Consider the following 15754-nt stretch of genomic DNA (forward strand, 5'->3'; position numbering starts at 1 on the left):
AAAAAAAAAAAAAAAAGAAAAGCAAAGAAAAAGAACGAGGTCTAAGAAATAACCTAAGAATTCAACAGGTAGATGAGTATTATGGTATAAGGTTAGGAATGCGGGACTAGATACTAAATACTTTTTTCTTTAAAGAGAAGTATATGTGTTCTCTCACAACATTGTTCTATAGAAAATAAACAATTATGTGACCTTTGTACGAAACAAGAATTGTCATCGGGCAATTTACTAAACAAAGTTAAAGTACAAAGGTAACTGAGGCAATGAGACTGAGGAAAACAGCCTAATCCTGGAGGAAAAGAATTTAAAGCTGTGTTGGTGATCTTGCTGGCATTGTTTTGTGGTTCTCCCAGCAATGTAACATGGTCTCCATGCTCTGATAAAATAGAATTTTTACAAAGAATGAACTGTTAATTTTTCTTGTCTGTGGGCCTTTGATTTACGCTAGTTGACCTTGCAAGGTGATTTAGATGTTATACTCTCTAAAGACAATTTCTGTCTTATTTAATGTTTAGAGATGAAAATAGGTGGCATATTGTTTTAAACTGTCAAATAAGTGTGAGAGTAACCATACCACAATTCAACCAAGTATTTATGGAGAATCTCCTAATTATTCTCTGAATCAAAAGAGAGACCAGAATAAACAGAGGCTGATTTCTTAGTTGGTGGCCTTCATATATTTACTAAAAACATTTTAAAACTGAGGAGACCTGAAGTATAGATGTGAGTAAATGAATGCTTCAATATTAATTGAGATCAGAAATTTACACAGAATACTTGCTTAAACAAAATATTTTCCACAAAATCTATTAACTATTCAAATTTTCTAACTCTTGTCTTTTAAGATTCTGACACATATATTATATTTAATGTAACCCCCCCAAAAATACTCTGAAGTCATACATCAAAGTAAAAATTCTAATTTCAAATTATAATCATTTGAAATGTATAATTCGAATATATTAAATTCTCAGTGTAAGAACTTTAAAAGCATTATTTATTTCCTTTCAGAAATGTCCTTTCTGATGACAGGTTAGAAGAGTATAAAATAAAACTTTAAATTTAGATTCCCATTACACGCATTACCATCTTACATATGTGCGGAATGGAGACGTCATTATTTCTTCGTCATGTGCAATTCCGGTGCGAACAGTGATATTTTTAGTTAAAACACCTGACATTAAGGAAGAATTATGAAACTAGAGGTCTCTGTGTAAAAAAAAGCCAGTACAAATTCACCTAAGTTAGATGTTTTATAATTTTACCTTTAAGAGGACAGAAGTAGCAGGGGAACAATCACTTTATTCAGGGAAGATGAAATGCAGAAAATAAATATCTTATTGGTATTTTTCCTGTTTAAAAGCTAGATGCTAATTTTATAAAATATACCAATAAATACCTATAAATATATATCAGTTTATATAGCTCGAGGGAAAAAAAGGTTTATAAATCACGCTCCTCTTTAATACTAACAATTTAAACCCATTTTAAAGAAAAACCAAAATTTTTAAGACCCAATATTAAAACCTAGTCTCTGGAAACATTTTCATATTCTATAAACTTAGCAAAAAGCTGGACTTTACTCAAAATGTAATTTTTTATTTTGTCAACTAAGTTTAAATCCAAACTCTGATTCTACCAGAGCGAATCAAGTAACATTATAGGGTCTGTTTCCTTATCCTTTCAATGGTGATGATAGCACCTCCTCATTGCTACAGGAATGATTAAATAACAGATATAGAGTCCCAAGTCCAGTGCTGAGTACAGAGTAGTTGCTCGATCAATGATAAATATCACTCTTAAGTCAAAGAATGGACATCTGCATGAACTCCCTCTTCTACGTCAAATTCTTTTGTGTCAATAGTCTTAGATGTGAGGATATAAATTTTGATATAGATTCTTAAAAAGACATATTGCTTTCGTTCCCTTCTTGGGGAGTCAATAGTTATAATTGCAGAGTTTAGTGTTTTTATAAACACCTTGGTCTTAATATTTCATTATATATAATTTCAAGACCATTATCTTTTTTTTTCCTCCCCTCTTTAATCCTCCCGCCCCCGCCCCCCCCACCCAACTTCCACCCCGATGTATGGATGTTGCTATTTCCCCTTAAGAACTAGATCTCTGAAGATGGGGCGTCTCCTCCCACATGCTCTGTGTGCACCCAGGGCCACCCTGGGGCCTGGAGCACCCGGGGTATGGGTATGGTCCATGGCTTCACCTAGGGTGCAAACCCAGGACCTTCTGCGTGTAAAGCAGATGCGCTAACCACTACACTAGGGAGCCACCCCCAAGACTATTTTAAACAAATGAATTTAATGAATAAGTCTGCAGTGGGTCTGAAATTTAATCCAACAGTTACATACTTGTCAATATTTCTTGAATCTGTTCTTTAAAACGTTATAAACTTTTGTTTCCTTTTTTCATGTCTCTTCTTTGTCTACCAGTCTTTCCAGGAGAGGGACTAAGCAACCCTCCACATAAAACCAAGGATATCACCTCCATGTTTTTCAGTTCCTAAATAAATGATCCTTTAGGAAATTCTACCTTTTTCTAAACAGAGAAAAAACTGGGCTATTAAAAATAAAAGGTTATAATAAAACAACTCTTCAAAAAATTGAACTTGAGATACTCAATTTACTTAGCTAATTAACATTATTATGTAAATCTGCCTATACAGGCATGTATGAAAATCAGGTCATTACATGGTTCTTTCCAGTCTTCTACAGGAGTGCTATCCAAAAGAACTTTCTGTGTTAATGAAAATGGTTTATATCTGTGATCTCAATAAGGAAGTAACCAGCCAAATAGGGCTACTGAAAAGTTAAGACTAAGAAACTTAATTTTAATTCAATTTAATTTTTAGACTTAAATAACCACGTGTATCTGCTACAATAGATAACACAGCCTCAAAAACTCTCCTGTTCTTTTTCTTTACCATTGTGAGCCTTATCCAGATGCACTTACTGAATTCCTTGTTTTAAACAAGCCTTCTGTTATCTTAAAAATTAAATACTTCGACAGAGTTATAACCTCAAAGACAAAAGAATTACTAAAAAAAAAGAATTTTTAAAGCTAGCTTTAAAATCTGCTTTTTGATGAATAATACAATCATTTTAGATTTTCTAATCAGTTTACTAAAAAATAAAAAACAGAAATAATATACATTTCTGAGTGCTTGGAATTGAAATTTCTAACATATACTTTCTCCTAAACTGTCAGCTACATAATTAGTCCCAGGATAGATGACAGAGTAATAAAAACAAGTACAGTGCAAACCACAGCAAGACCAAGTGGAATTAAGAGAACAAATTAAAATCATTCTGTATCCATCTATTCGATGTGATAATATAGAAATTAATGAATAGAAATTTGATAGATCAAATGCAACAATACCATGTGTTTGTCAATGAAGAGTTGTATAATTTTACCTATAGTATTATTTACCATATCACCAAAGGCAAGTCTCACCTTAATTTTAAGGGATTTTTAGATGACTGCTAACCGTTCTTTCCAATTAAATCTAAGCATACACATTATTTTAAAGTAAAATTATTAAAAAGGTAGCCCTAAGATCCCAGAAAAAAAATTTATATGTTTTAAGTACCCCTCTATTTCTCCTTTCCAGTTTCGCCACAAATAAATACACAGTCTTTTTTTAATTTGGTGTTAAGAAAAACAACTATGATGCTTATCTGTTAGAAATTAAATAATCGCCTCTCTCTGGGACTGGTATTAATGTCATCACTGCCAATCAATTCCTCCTTTCTCTTGCCTATCAACTTGGCTTTCAGTACCTTGTAGGCGGGGATATGGGGTAGGCAGGTGGAACATGTGAAACAACTTCAGTATTCAGGAACTGGATTCAAAAGAATTCAAGTTATATGAATGCAAGTTATATACCAATTTCTGAATGACTGCTGCTTTTGTTGTTTGTCATCTGAGTAAACAATGAAACTTACTATTTTGAGCCAGGGCTTGAAGCAGACAATCCAAGCATCCTTCTAAACTATCTTCAGTTCTGTCCACAGCTGTTATTTTCAGCTTCTTCAAGGTATCACTGAGATTATCTGCTTATAGAAAAAAAGAGAAGAAATCAGAAACCTCACTAACAATATGGCCATCACGTCACATGACAAACACCACTTACAAAGGGCTCTCATAGTGAATGAGCTTCCACATACATTCCAAAATGGCAATGGACTGTACTATCACACATTTTTTAAATAAAATTTTATCCATTGAACTCAGATATGAAATATTCAATCTGTATATGTAAGATACGAGAAATATTCCACAGACTGTCACAGAAATCTTTTTCAGCATTCTTATACCTTATTTAGCTTGTTCAGAAAACCAGCCATGGTTAATTGAAAAAAACTAAAGGTCAACAAAAAAAATGAGAAAGCTTTGCAAATAATATTTTGTTTCATTTTATGTTGTCTCTGTTGTATTTTAAATACATAAAATAATGATGAATGTTTAGAAAATTTTCAAAATAATATGACTTAAAAAATACAAAGTCTGATAACTATAAAACATACTTTAAAATTGCCATTTGAAAAACACTTCAAAGTACTGCTTTATGCCAAAACATATACATTTTGAATTATAAAGCTAAGCTCTCCTCCTAAATTATACGTGGATTTCTCTAGACCACAGATTATCGAAATCTCTTTATACAATTAAAAATTATTCAGGATCTCATAAGGTTTTTTTTACACATCAATTATTTCTACTGATATTTAACAAACTAAAAATTAAAACTGAGACTTAAGATTTATTTTAGTAATTCACTTAAATCTAACAATTATAAAACTATTATCTGTTAATATAATTAATATTTTAATGAAAAATAATGACATTTCAAAAACAAAGAAGTTTACTGAAAAGAGTGGTAGTCTACAAATATCCGCAATGTCTGCCTTAATGGCTGCTTCTTTACTCCATCTTTTGTAATTTATTGTTTTGGCTGAGAATTAAAGAAAATTCAGTCTCATTACACATATACCTAGTTGAAAAACAGGAGAGTATTCTAATTGCGTTTTCAGGTAATCATGAATACTCTTTGATACTACACCAAAAATTAAAAAGTGGTAGTTTTTTAAAGGTTATTTGCCATGTGAAATCTGAAACAATATTAATGAATGTTTCCAACTCAACTTTAAAATCATTGCTCTCTGGTACTTTGACTCTTTTATGCATGAAAGATATTGATCTTCAACGCATTGGTCATTAAAAAAATTAAGTCAGAGTTATGCATACCTTCCAAATATTGACATGTTTCATTGTACTATTTCAAAATATCATATTTATTAAAATCATCTCTAATCTTATCAAAAGACTCTTTAAGTACTGGGAAGCAGTCAAGCTCAAAGTAGTATGTCTCTCAAATTTCAAATTTTTTCTTAAAAACTCCAATTTTATCACCAGCAACAAATACTGTCAGTTGATTTCCTTAAATGACTTAAGTCATTTGTGAGAAATGTCTGCCAAATATGAAAAACCAGTTTGTCTGTCAGTTCTTTCAAATAAAAAAAGGTTATTCCATGAACAAAAAGTACCTTTCAGCTCAACTCAATTGCACAGTGCTTTTCTTCAAAACAACCACAAGATTTTGCAATGTAATAAAGGTGTTTTATATGTGCTTCCCATTTTATCAAATAGAATATTTTTAATGTGTACACAAAAGTTGAGATTTTTTAAAATTTTAATATTTTATTTCCCCCTTGAGATTTTTAAAAATATTTTTTCCTGCTTTGTCATGTACATTCTTAAGTGAAACTGGTAATTTTTACTTCAAGTATATGATGGTAAAGAATATCATAACTGCTAGTACAGTTTGGTGCTACTAATACCCTGATTCACACACACTAAAGCATTGGCGCATTTTTTTTTTACTTACAACTGCTTTTGCACCATCATCACTGCAAATGTCAACACAGTGAAAAAGACAAATGATGTCTTGATGGTATTATACGAACGGTTTTGACCTAATGGATACCCTAATAGAGTACCAAGAACCCCCAGGATCTCTGCTTTCCTATTAGAAGTTCAAGCATTTTCTTAATTCAAGGTAAGGTATACATTTTAATAACCTTTTATGTATTGTCAATTCATAACAATTCTAAAAATAAAATGGAATTCCCTGTTGTAAAACAAGAAATAATTTACTCTCCATGTCAATTCATGAAAAAGCAGCTTTAAAAATGTACATCAAATAACACTAACATGCTCTAGTAATGCACAGTACAACCTGTGACTAACATAGTAATACTAAACTTACATTTTATTAAAAATCCCAGGGTATCATTTCACAATCAAAGTTAATATTTATGTCCTTAAGAGAGAATAGAAAAAATTGATTTTTTTCAAAAGAAAAAACTACACTCGTCCCTTGATTTACACGGATTGTCCATTCCACATCTTTTTTTTACATGTAAGAAAACCACGTAAAAAGAATGAATCAGTACACCAAAAATAAATACTAAAGAAATAGGCCGATATGTCATAAAAATATTTATTTCACTCATTTTCATGAAAAAATGATAAAGAAAATTCAAAAAAACAAAATAAATTTTATTTGCTGTTGGTGTCTGTACTATAATCTAAAGCGATCAACCTTCTTTTTAACTGACACAAAGTCACTATCTTCACCACTCGAAATATTTGAAAGTACTACCTAGGTTCCATTATTTATGTTTATGTTTTTGGATGATATTATCCAATCCCATTTTTTGATAAGTTTTCATAAATTCTTTGACATTTACTGCCACATTTAGAAAAATCTTTTTGAAATTTTTAGGCTCATTGGATGTTTGAATCAATACCTAGAATTGCAGTTTCAGTTTTGTGGCCAATTGAAGATCTTTGTAAATATTTTCTGCAGTGAATGAAACTGCTTAAAGGTCACTACTGTATTCATTGGCAAGACGGGCTTCAGATATTAAATGAATTAACTCATCAGTTAATTCGTAATCAACCAGTAATTCGTTAATATCATCTACATTCAAATTGTCAGCACCTTCTTCTTGAAATTTACTTAACAAATTAATAATGCCAGTGAATTCTCTCTTCAGCTATTGGAACCATATTCCTTGGTACAACCATTTCTGGCCATATTGCCTTCCAGCAAGCATTTAAAGTTGACAGCTTTATATCACTCGAAGCTGAAGCAATATTCTTGATATAACTTAAAATTGTGTAATTATTCCAGGCCTCTGTAAGTGATTCATTATCTCCAAGTTTATTAAAAGTATCATTAAAATTCTGTTTAATATAATTAATCTTAAAGGTGGAAATAATGCCTTGATCTAAAGGTTGGATCAAGGAAGCTGTATTTGGTGGCAAATATACAACTTTTTAATTTAGTTGTTCTAAAATTGTGTATTTCAAAAGGAAGACATTTTTCCTTCATGTAAGTTTCAGCTTCTACAGCAAAACATTTGTAAAACCAACCCTCAAAAACACCAAAGGTCACCCATGCTTTATTTGCCATCCAATGAATGGAAAGACCATTAATAATTGTGTATATTAGGTCTTTGTATGGTGCTAAGTTAAGCTATCGTTTTTTTTGAAAGAGTAATCACTAATAATGGAAATGAAAGGACCATGTATAAAAAGTCCGCATAAATGGGGGAGGAATATTTACCACATATAAAAAAAAAACCAAGTAAATCAAGGGATGGGTGTATATCCATTTGTATCTCTTTTCTTATTAAAAAGAAGTTGTAGGGTATCACATCTCAGATAATACTTGTTTAATCTTATTAAATGGATATTAAGTTGATTTTTCTGAAATAAAGTATAAATAATGTGTAATATCTAAGTTCGCGTTATCAAAAGTAACAGAAAGTAATTATCACAATACCAAGGAAAAAATAATAATTATTTAATGTTAGTCAAATTATAGCAACTAACAAAATCATCAGTCAACAAGTAATACAAACAGTTAAGACATAATTTAAGTATTGCCTATATTGGCATCTGGATCTTTTACAATTCTTTCCTTTCCTCTATTTCATCCCCAGTGCTCCTTGCTTGCCATCCCCTCATCAAGTCAGCCTAGATGTCACCACCCCAGAAGCCATTGTTGCCCATATTAAGTCTTCTCCTCTTCCTTAACCCTCCCAGGTCATTCTCTTTTACTGCATCCATCCTTCACAGCACTGTTCACAATTTGTAATTATATATATTTTTTGAATTTTAATATATGCTCCCCCACTATACTGTATGGGGCACCTTGTTAGTTCCAGTAGTCTCTCCCTTTCTGTGGTTTTGCTTTTCCCAGTTTCATTTACCCATGGTCAACCACAGTCTAAAAATATTAAATAAAAAAATTCCAAAAATAAACCATTTATAAGTTTTAAATTGCACCCATTCTGAAAAAGTGATGAAATCTTTCGCCTTTTCAGCTCATTCCACCCCAAACATAATCATCCTTTTGTCCAGCTATCCCAGCTGGATTCTCCAAGTTAGCAGCCATCTTGGTTATCAGGTCAATTGTCATGGTATTGCAGTGCTTGTGTTCAGGTAAACCTTACATTACTTAATAATGGCCCCAAAATGTAAGAGTAGTGATGCTGGCAATTTGTATGTGCCAAAGAGAAGACATAAAGTGCTTTCTTTAAGTGCAAAGGTGAGTATAGTACAATATATTTTGAGAGAGGGCAGGAAGAAGGGAAAAACACCACATTCATATAACTTTTATTAAGAGTATATTGTTATATTTGTTCTACTTTATTAGTTGTTATTGTTGTACGTGCCTATTACAAATTACAGTTTACTGGAAATATATGTATAGGAAAAAACTTAGTAAACATAGGGTTCAGTACTATCCTTGGTTTTAATCATCCGCTGGGGGTCTTTGAAACATATCTCCCTCTGATATATGCTGTATAGTTACTGCACTATACCTATCACTTGGCACATAAGAGTTATCCAGTAAATATCTGCTAAGTTAACTAAGGGAATAAATTTCTCATTTGCAGAAAGCTGTCAGATTATCACTCTTTGTATCATACAACTAAAGAGCCAAAGTGTGCCCCTAGGGAAAGGAAGGTAAAAGTTACTTGTTAAGAACCTACTTTGTAGTCCATATTATCAAAAATATAAATACAGGATCTTAACATTTAAGATAGGAAGAGATCAATGAAGCCAATTTAAGTATTTAAGAATATGTAGTATATAACTAAAAACAGAAGGTTCTACTTTTAAAAGATTTCTAATCAGTTAAAAATCAGTCTTTCCAAGGGAAAAATAAAATGCCTATTAATGATGTGTTATCTTTTTAGGGAAAGTTCTTTAAATTTTTTATCCAGAGACAATCTAAGCTATCAATAGAATTATACAAATTTAATATGATTTTATACATTTTAAATGAACAGATTAGTATTCAAAGAAATCTTATTGTGAATCAGTTTATAAAGTGTTAAAATGTCTTGATTGGCATAGTGATTACATGAGTATATACATTTGTCAAAGCTCAACAAACTGTACATTTAAAATCTTGTGCATTTTAGTTTGTGTGAATTATACTTCAATTTTAAATGAGTATACTGGAAAATAACATGATTGGAGTGGGAACTTCTTTTCCACTGGTCTCAAGCTTCCTTATAGAGGAATTCTATTACAGTGACATTTATGGTCATTTCTGCCTCCTCACTTGGCAACTACTGACCACCACCTCCATTCTCTAGGAGAGGAATGATTTATCTGACTAACAAGTTGAAAAAGTAATGGACCTGCATGGCTCAGCCCCTTCTGGTTTCCTGATCTTTTAGAAAAAGAATTCTCTGTTCCTTCATACCTTTGGCTGTCCAGCTGTACCCGTTTAAGATTAGTAAAAATATCTAATTCAGCTTTGAAGTATTACCAGTCCCTTTGTGACTATACAAATGAGCCTTGTTCTTCATTCAGACCTTATCAATTTTAAAGCAGTTATTTTGAATTCAATCAGAAGACTCATTCTGCTTATATTTCCAGTGATTCTGAACTTGGGGTAAGTCCACGGGGTCTTATTTTTGGCCTCCCTCAAACCATGACAGTACATCTTAGTAATGAATCTTTATCACCTATTTTTTTTTTGTAAATTCAGATTTCCATATTTATATTTACTTATGATTTAAGACACCAAAGTTGTTCTAATAGAAAATTTCTCAGCTTCTTGGGGGTGGGGTGTAAGTACAGAATGGCAATTTTCATAAAGATTCTATTACTAAAGAGTATTAATAAGCAAAATAAATTTTTTTCTTAAATAATTTCTTTTCCTATATGACAGCATACGATTTAGCTTGTCTTGTAAAAGAAAATATGATGTCTTCAAAAGTTAGAGTAAACAGACTGTGGTCAGTAATTCTCTCTCTCCTACTTCTTAACCATTTAATCACTCTTTAAACCAAAATCTAACCAAGTTCTCTAAAAGTCTAAAAAAACTACTCTGCCAAAGGTCTTAAGTGATATCTCAGCAAATCCAATGGATTTTTCTCAATCCTCTTATTCGACATCTTTGTAGTAATTGATTTTTTTTATATATATATACCTTTTCTTGACTTCAAAACGTCAGTCTCTGAACATTTGTTCTTGGCCTTCTCTATCTGCTCCAGAAGTGTTTGGTGACCTCGGTTTTGCCCAGAGCCCGCTTCTCTTCCTGAGTAATATATACATGTTCGCCAGAGTATGAGAAAGGCATTCTGGCTTTCTTTCAGTCCTTCCTTCCCTTTTCAAGCTGGATAGATAACTTCCTTTACATATCCAGCTGTCTACCTATCCATGTAAAGAACTGCCACTTTTTAGGTCTTTTACATTTGGATAGAATCTAACTGCAGCTTCTGATAACCCTAATTAGCAAGCTAGCTATAGTTCCAAGTGTTTCTTTTTAGAAGCTCATGTTAAAGATATAAAGGCAGCTACCTTTTCCTGCTAGAACTTTCAAACAACCTTGCCAAGCCCTTTCTTTCTCTTACAATTTGGTATACCATTAGGCACCAGAGGCTCTTTATACTCCAATCTCTCTCTTGCATTGGCCAGAAACGTAATTTACTGGTCTAAGTGTATAATGCAATGGATGAATTTTAATAATACCTAAAATTTTACAGCTATGAGTTCTTCTCTTAATATATCGATCTAAGAAAAATGATGAAAAAGGTGAGGCTATTTTTATATCTAAGTAACTTGACTATAAAAGTACTTAAGATAATCACCATCATCAAAGAATATATTTGGCTATGAGCAAACTGCCCCCAAGGGCCAGTATCAATATAACACGGAGTCATGTTAAGCTAGCAAGTCCTAAAATCCCTTATGCTATTCATGGTAGCATAATTTTAAGAGTTTACCTTCCTCACAGATATTATCCAGAAATGGTACCTTTAGTTTCATGGTTATTAGATCTAAAAAAAATATATTTTAAAATGTTTATCAATTCTATCACTTTACTATATACTAGTAGATGGATGGAAGATAGATGTTTATTATCTCTCTGGACAATTATGCCATTATTGATAATAAAAACCTATTAGGAGACAAGTACTGCTAACTAGGCTTGTGAAAGTTCAAGATCTATTTATCCTCCTTCACATGTCACTCAATATTTTCTAAATATATAGTCACGCAGTAATAGCAATCTCTTAAAAAAAGAGATTAAGAATTTCTTGCCACTGAATATAATTTTCATGTATATATTTAACAGCAAAGCTTTATTAACATCAATATTACACAAACCAAATCAAATGCAAAATTATTTTGTTGCTAACATGTTTTTCAAGCATCTAGTATGTAGCCAATGCACAAATGGAAGAATTTCAAATTCATCTCAAAATGAATGAATGGCATTAAGTCAATTTGAGGCACCTGGCTTAGGGAGCTGGAAATAACAATCATCTTTCCTGAATATTATATTTTACTTATCTAAATGGTTTAGTATCTGACGGAATGAAATTATTTTAAAAGCTTGTCTAGCAAGGAAGGAAGATTGTTTTTGCCAGTATGACTGACAATGGAAAGTACTGTATCTAAAAATTATAACAGTATATTATAATCCAGTTTTCTATCTTTTTTGTTGTTGTTTAATGTGTCTTTACAGTTAGTCCTGAGTCAGGTCTAAAATCTCAAACTTTTTCAGAGAGCAGTCTATTGCATCTTCCATTAAATCATACTACATGTGAGAGAAAAAAATTATTTTTATGTATTTGTTTCATTCTTTCTTTTAATGTATTTCTTCTAGTTGAGAACTCAAAGACCAACAAAAAATTTAAGTCCACTTTGGCTATTTTCTCTCCCCCTTTTCAAATAAATTCTAAATTCTCTAATTTTCTTATTAATGCTAAAATGAGCATGTAAAGATTGATTCAGAATCCTATAGAACTAAAATCCAATTTCCCAATTTCTATTAATCTGGGATAGAAACCTCATAAACATGTTCTTCCCAGAGCATATCACTACTCTTTCAAAAAATTCGGTGATTTAGTATTGCCTAAAGTCCAGAATACCTTTCATTAAAACCAAGAACCTCAACTAATAATACGTCCTCCTCTCTTATTCCTTTATCACACAATACTGTGTCAGTCCCACTAGATTAATGGCTTTTTCCCAGGCATACCTCCATTTTAACAATTGTGCTAATTAAATTCCCCATCTAAAATGTCTTTCTGTGCATTCTCTATCTATAAAATGACTTCTTACTCTGCAAAGTCAACTAATATACTGATTGTTATGTGAAACCTGTATTCTTGCAGTCATATCAACTCTTTCCTTTTCTAGGCTCCCATACTTTGTTCATACCTCAACGATGGCACTGATTTCATTGTTTCCTATATTAATAGCTGTTTCACCATTACTAAGCAACTCACGGGCAGAGAAGGTAGCATATTTTAATGATTAACATTGCATCCTCTGGAGGCAGTCCATCTGAGTTCAAATCCTGGCTCTACCTCTTAAGCTGTATAAGCTATACAAACTTTTTTTGTCTTTTGTAAAAAAGAGATGACAACAATACCTAACCCATTAGGTTATTGTGAGGATTAAATGAAGTATACACATAATGTTTTTAGAACAGGCGCTAGCACACATTAAACAATAAAACACTGCTGATAACTGTTAATACAATAATTAATAAATCTATAATAGTTGTATTACAACACTCACTGTGCTGTCTTGTACATAGCAGGCACTCAATAAACAACTACTAAATAGAATTTAATTGTGACCCATAAAATAAGACAATTGCCTAATTTTAACTTTCTTTTTTAAACGTTATTTAATTTCTTTATACACGCGAGGTTTAATTAAAATGTATAAATGTGAGAATATCTTTTCCTTTTTGCTTGATCTTCTTCCCTGCCCCTATATCAATCTTTCCATTCACATAGCAATGACTTAAGTTTTTTAATCTTTCATGTTTTTTTTTCATACTCACATAATCACATATAGATATATGCAGCAAGTTTTGGGAGCTTTGTTAACTAAAATGGGATCATAAAATATACACTTTTTTGCATCTTGATTTTCTCACCAATAACTTGTAAATTACTCCAAGTCAATATGTATAGCTCTAACTCATGCTTTTAAATAATTGTGCCATACTCCAGTGTAGATATACCACAATTTATTCAACCATTCTTGTACATGTATATTTTCACTTTCTTTTGCTGTCATTTCATTTTTGCCACTGTGAACATTAATGTAATAAACATCTTTGTACATGTACACAGTACTTTTATTAGTTTTATGACTTAGGTACCCAGGAATGGGACTACTGGTATTTTAATTTTAACAGATGTTGCTGACAGCTTTCCAAAAAGGATGAAGGATCTCACTTTTCCTCCAGCTATGAGTTAAGAGTTTTCTTTCCCCAATAATCTGGCTAACAAATATTGATCTATTTTCTGATAGTCTGATAGGTTTAAAATAATATGTAATTGTTATACCACTATAAATACCAGTATCTTTTCATGTTTTTTGGCCATTTAGATTTGTTTTTCTATAAAGTGTTTATTCACATCCTTTGGCTACTGCTCAAATATTGTATAATAGACATTAACCTTTTGTCTGTCATCCATGTAACTTTGTTTCTCCAACTCTATCATTAATTTACTGATTTTGTTTATGTATTTTCCTAATTTTCTTTTATAGCATCTGGATTTCCAGCCATGGTTAACAGCCTCTTGGCCTCCCAGCAAATGCTTCAATTTAACCTATAATGATTCTTTTAGCTTCTTTCTATTTAAATGTTTGATTCATTGAAATTCATTTTCTATGTGGCCTAAGGTTAAGGTTTACTTTTATTTTCTTGTGTCAGTAGTAGCTTTTAATACTCCATCCTTTCCCATGGAATTAAAATGCCACCTTTGCCTCTTATATACAGAAACATATTTCTGAAGTCGCTCCTTTCCAATGACCTTTGTCTACTCTTATACTAATACCATATTGATGTAATTATACTGGTTCTACCTAATATTCTGATATCTGGTAAAGCTAGTTCTGCTACTATGTTCTTTTTCAGCTATTTTGGCTACTCTGATTTTTTATTCCATGAGATCTTTAAGATCATGTCATCTACTCACTCCGAAGTGAATGAATAAGCAAATGAATAAAAATCTTTCAGGTTTGTAACTGGAATTATAAATTTATATTTTAATTTTGGGATAATTTTAATTTTTGCACTATGAAGTGTTCCTTTTCACTAAATGTTATGTATTTCACTTTGTTCTGATCTTGTTTAGGGTCTCTCAATAAAAATTTCTATTTTTATATAGATCCTATGATTTACTGTTAAATTTATTTCAACATATTTTAAAATTTTGTCATTAGTGAGAATTAAGTAATTTTTCCCATTACCATATGTAGGTGTTTATGCCTACGGTAGAAAAGAGCTATTTTGTATAATTAGTACATGTTCAGCCAAATTCTCTTATTAATGAGGTTATTAAAAAGTGGTTTTTTAAAGTTTTTTGAGTTTTCTACACATACAATTCCATGAGTAGCAAATACTGATCATGTTATCCCTTCTTTTCTGAGGTTTTTACCCTTTCCAAGACAAGATAAGGTCAGAAAATAGTTTCAAACACTATTATTTCACGACCAACTAAGTTAACTGTCTTGGGTTAAAATGCAATATAGAAACTTTCTCTTCTGCTCTTAATACCGTTGCATCCTCCATGACTCTCTGAGGGTGAGGAGATATACTCCTATAAACACACATATAACCCCACAATAAAACCAGGAGAAAGAGAGGCTTATTTCTCGGCAAGCTAAACAAGATTAAGTAGACAAGTTCATGACACTCTTAATCACTACTGCTGCTACTATAGATTCCTGGAGTCAAAATAACAACTAGACAACCCACCCCATCCCCACCCTGCAAACAAACAAACTAAGGAGTTAGAAAAAGATTTAAAATTGAATAATTTACTTATCCTTATAATTATTATTTAGTCACAGGATAAAGAACTTAAAAATTAAAGGCAATATGAAGCTAACACAAATGGGCCACTTTCTTTAAAAAAGTTTCCAAAATTAAGTTCCATAGAAGCAGTCTAACAGGAATCTACCTAAATACTAAGTGAACAAATAGGCACTTGACTCGGAAAAGAGAGATCTGAGCAAAAATTTAACTGTTCAAAGTGCATGTGTTACAATATTTATTTTCAAGGGCAATTCAGGCAATATTTAGAGAAATAGAAATATCTGTATATGTATATTTATTTATTTTCACAACATAATTTTAACATTAAAAATCAATTTACCACCATAGCAT

At 31.6% G+C, this 15754-nt stretch overlaps 1 protein-coding gene across 5 annotated transcripts in view; it reads right to left on the reverse strand.

The window, feature by feature from the left end:
• Positions 1-15754, reverse strand: part of RAP1GDS1 (Rap1 GTPase-GDP dissociation stimulator 1) — a 143712-nt gene that overhangs the window by 107706 nt on the left and 20252 nt on the right. For 3 of the 5 annotated variants that reach the window (XM_011356255.2, XM_011356254.2, XM_011356252.2), the window contains exon 2: positions 3963-4073. In XM_011356255.2, coding sequence (XP_011354557.1) covers positions 3963-4073 — 111 coding nt within the window. The remainder of the gene's footprint in view (positions 1-3962; positions 4074-15754) is intronic. The other 2 variants (XM_011356256.2, XM_011356253.2) reach the window with 1 other exon arrangement.

Source organism: Pteropus vampyrus, unplaced genomic scaffold (assembly GCF_000151845.1).
Source record: "Pteropus vampyrus isolate Shadow unplaced genomic scaffold, Pvam_2.0 Scaffold25, whole genome shotgun sequence".
Classification (NCBI taxonomy): domain Eukaryota; kingdom Metazoa; phylum Chordata; class Mammalia; order Chiroptera; family Pteropodidae; genus Pteropus; species Pteropus vampyrus.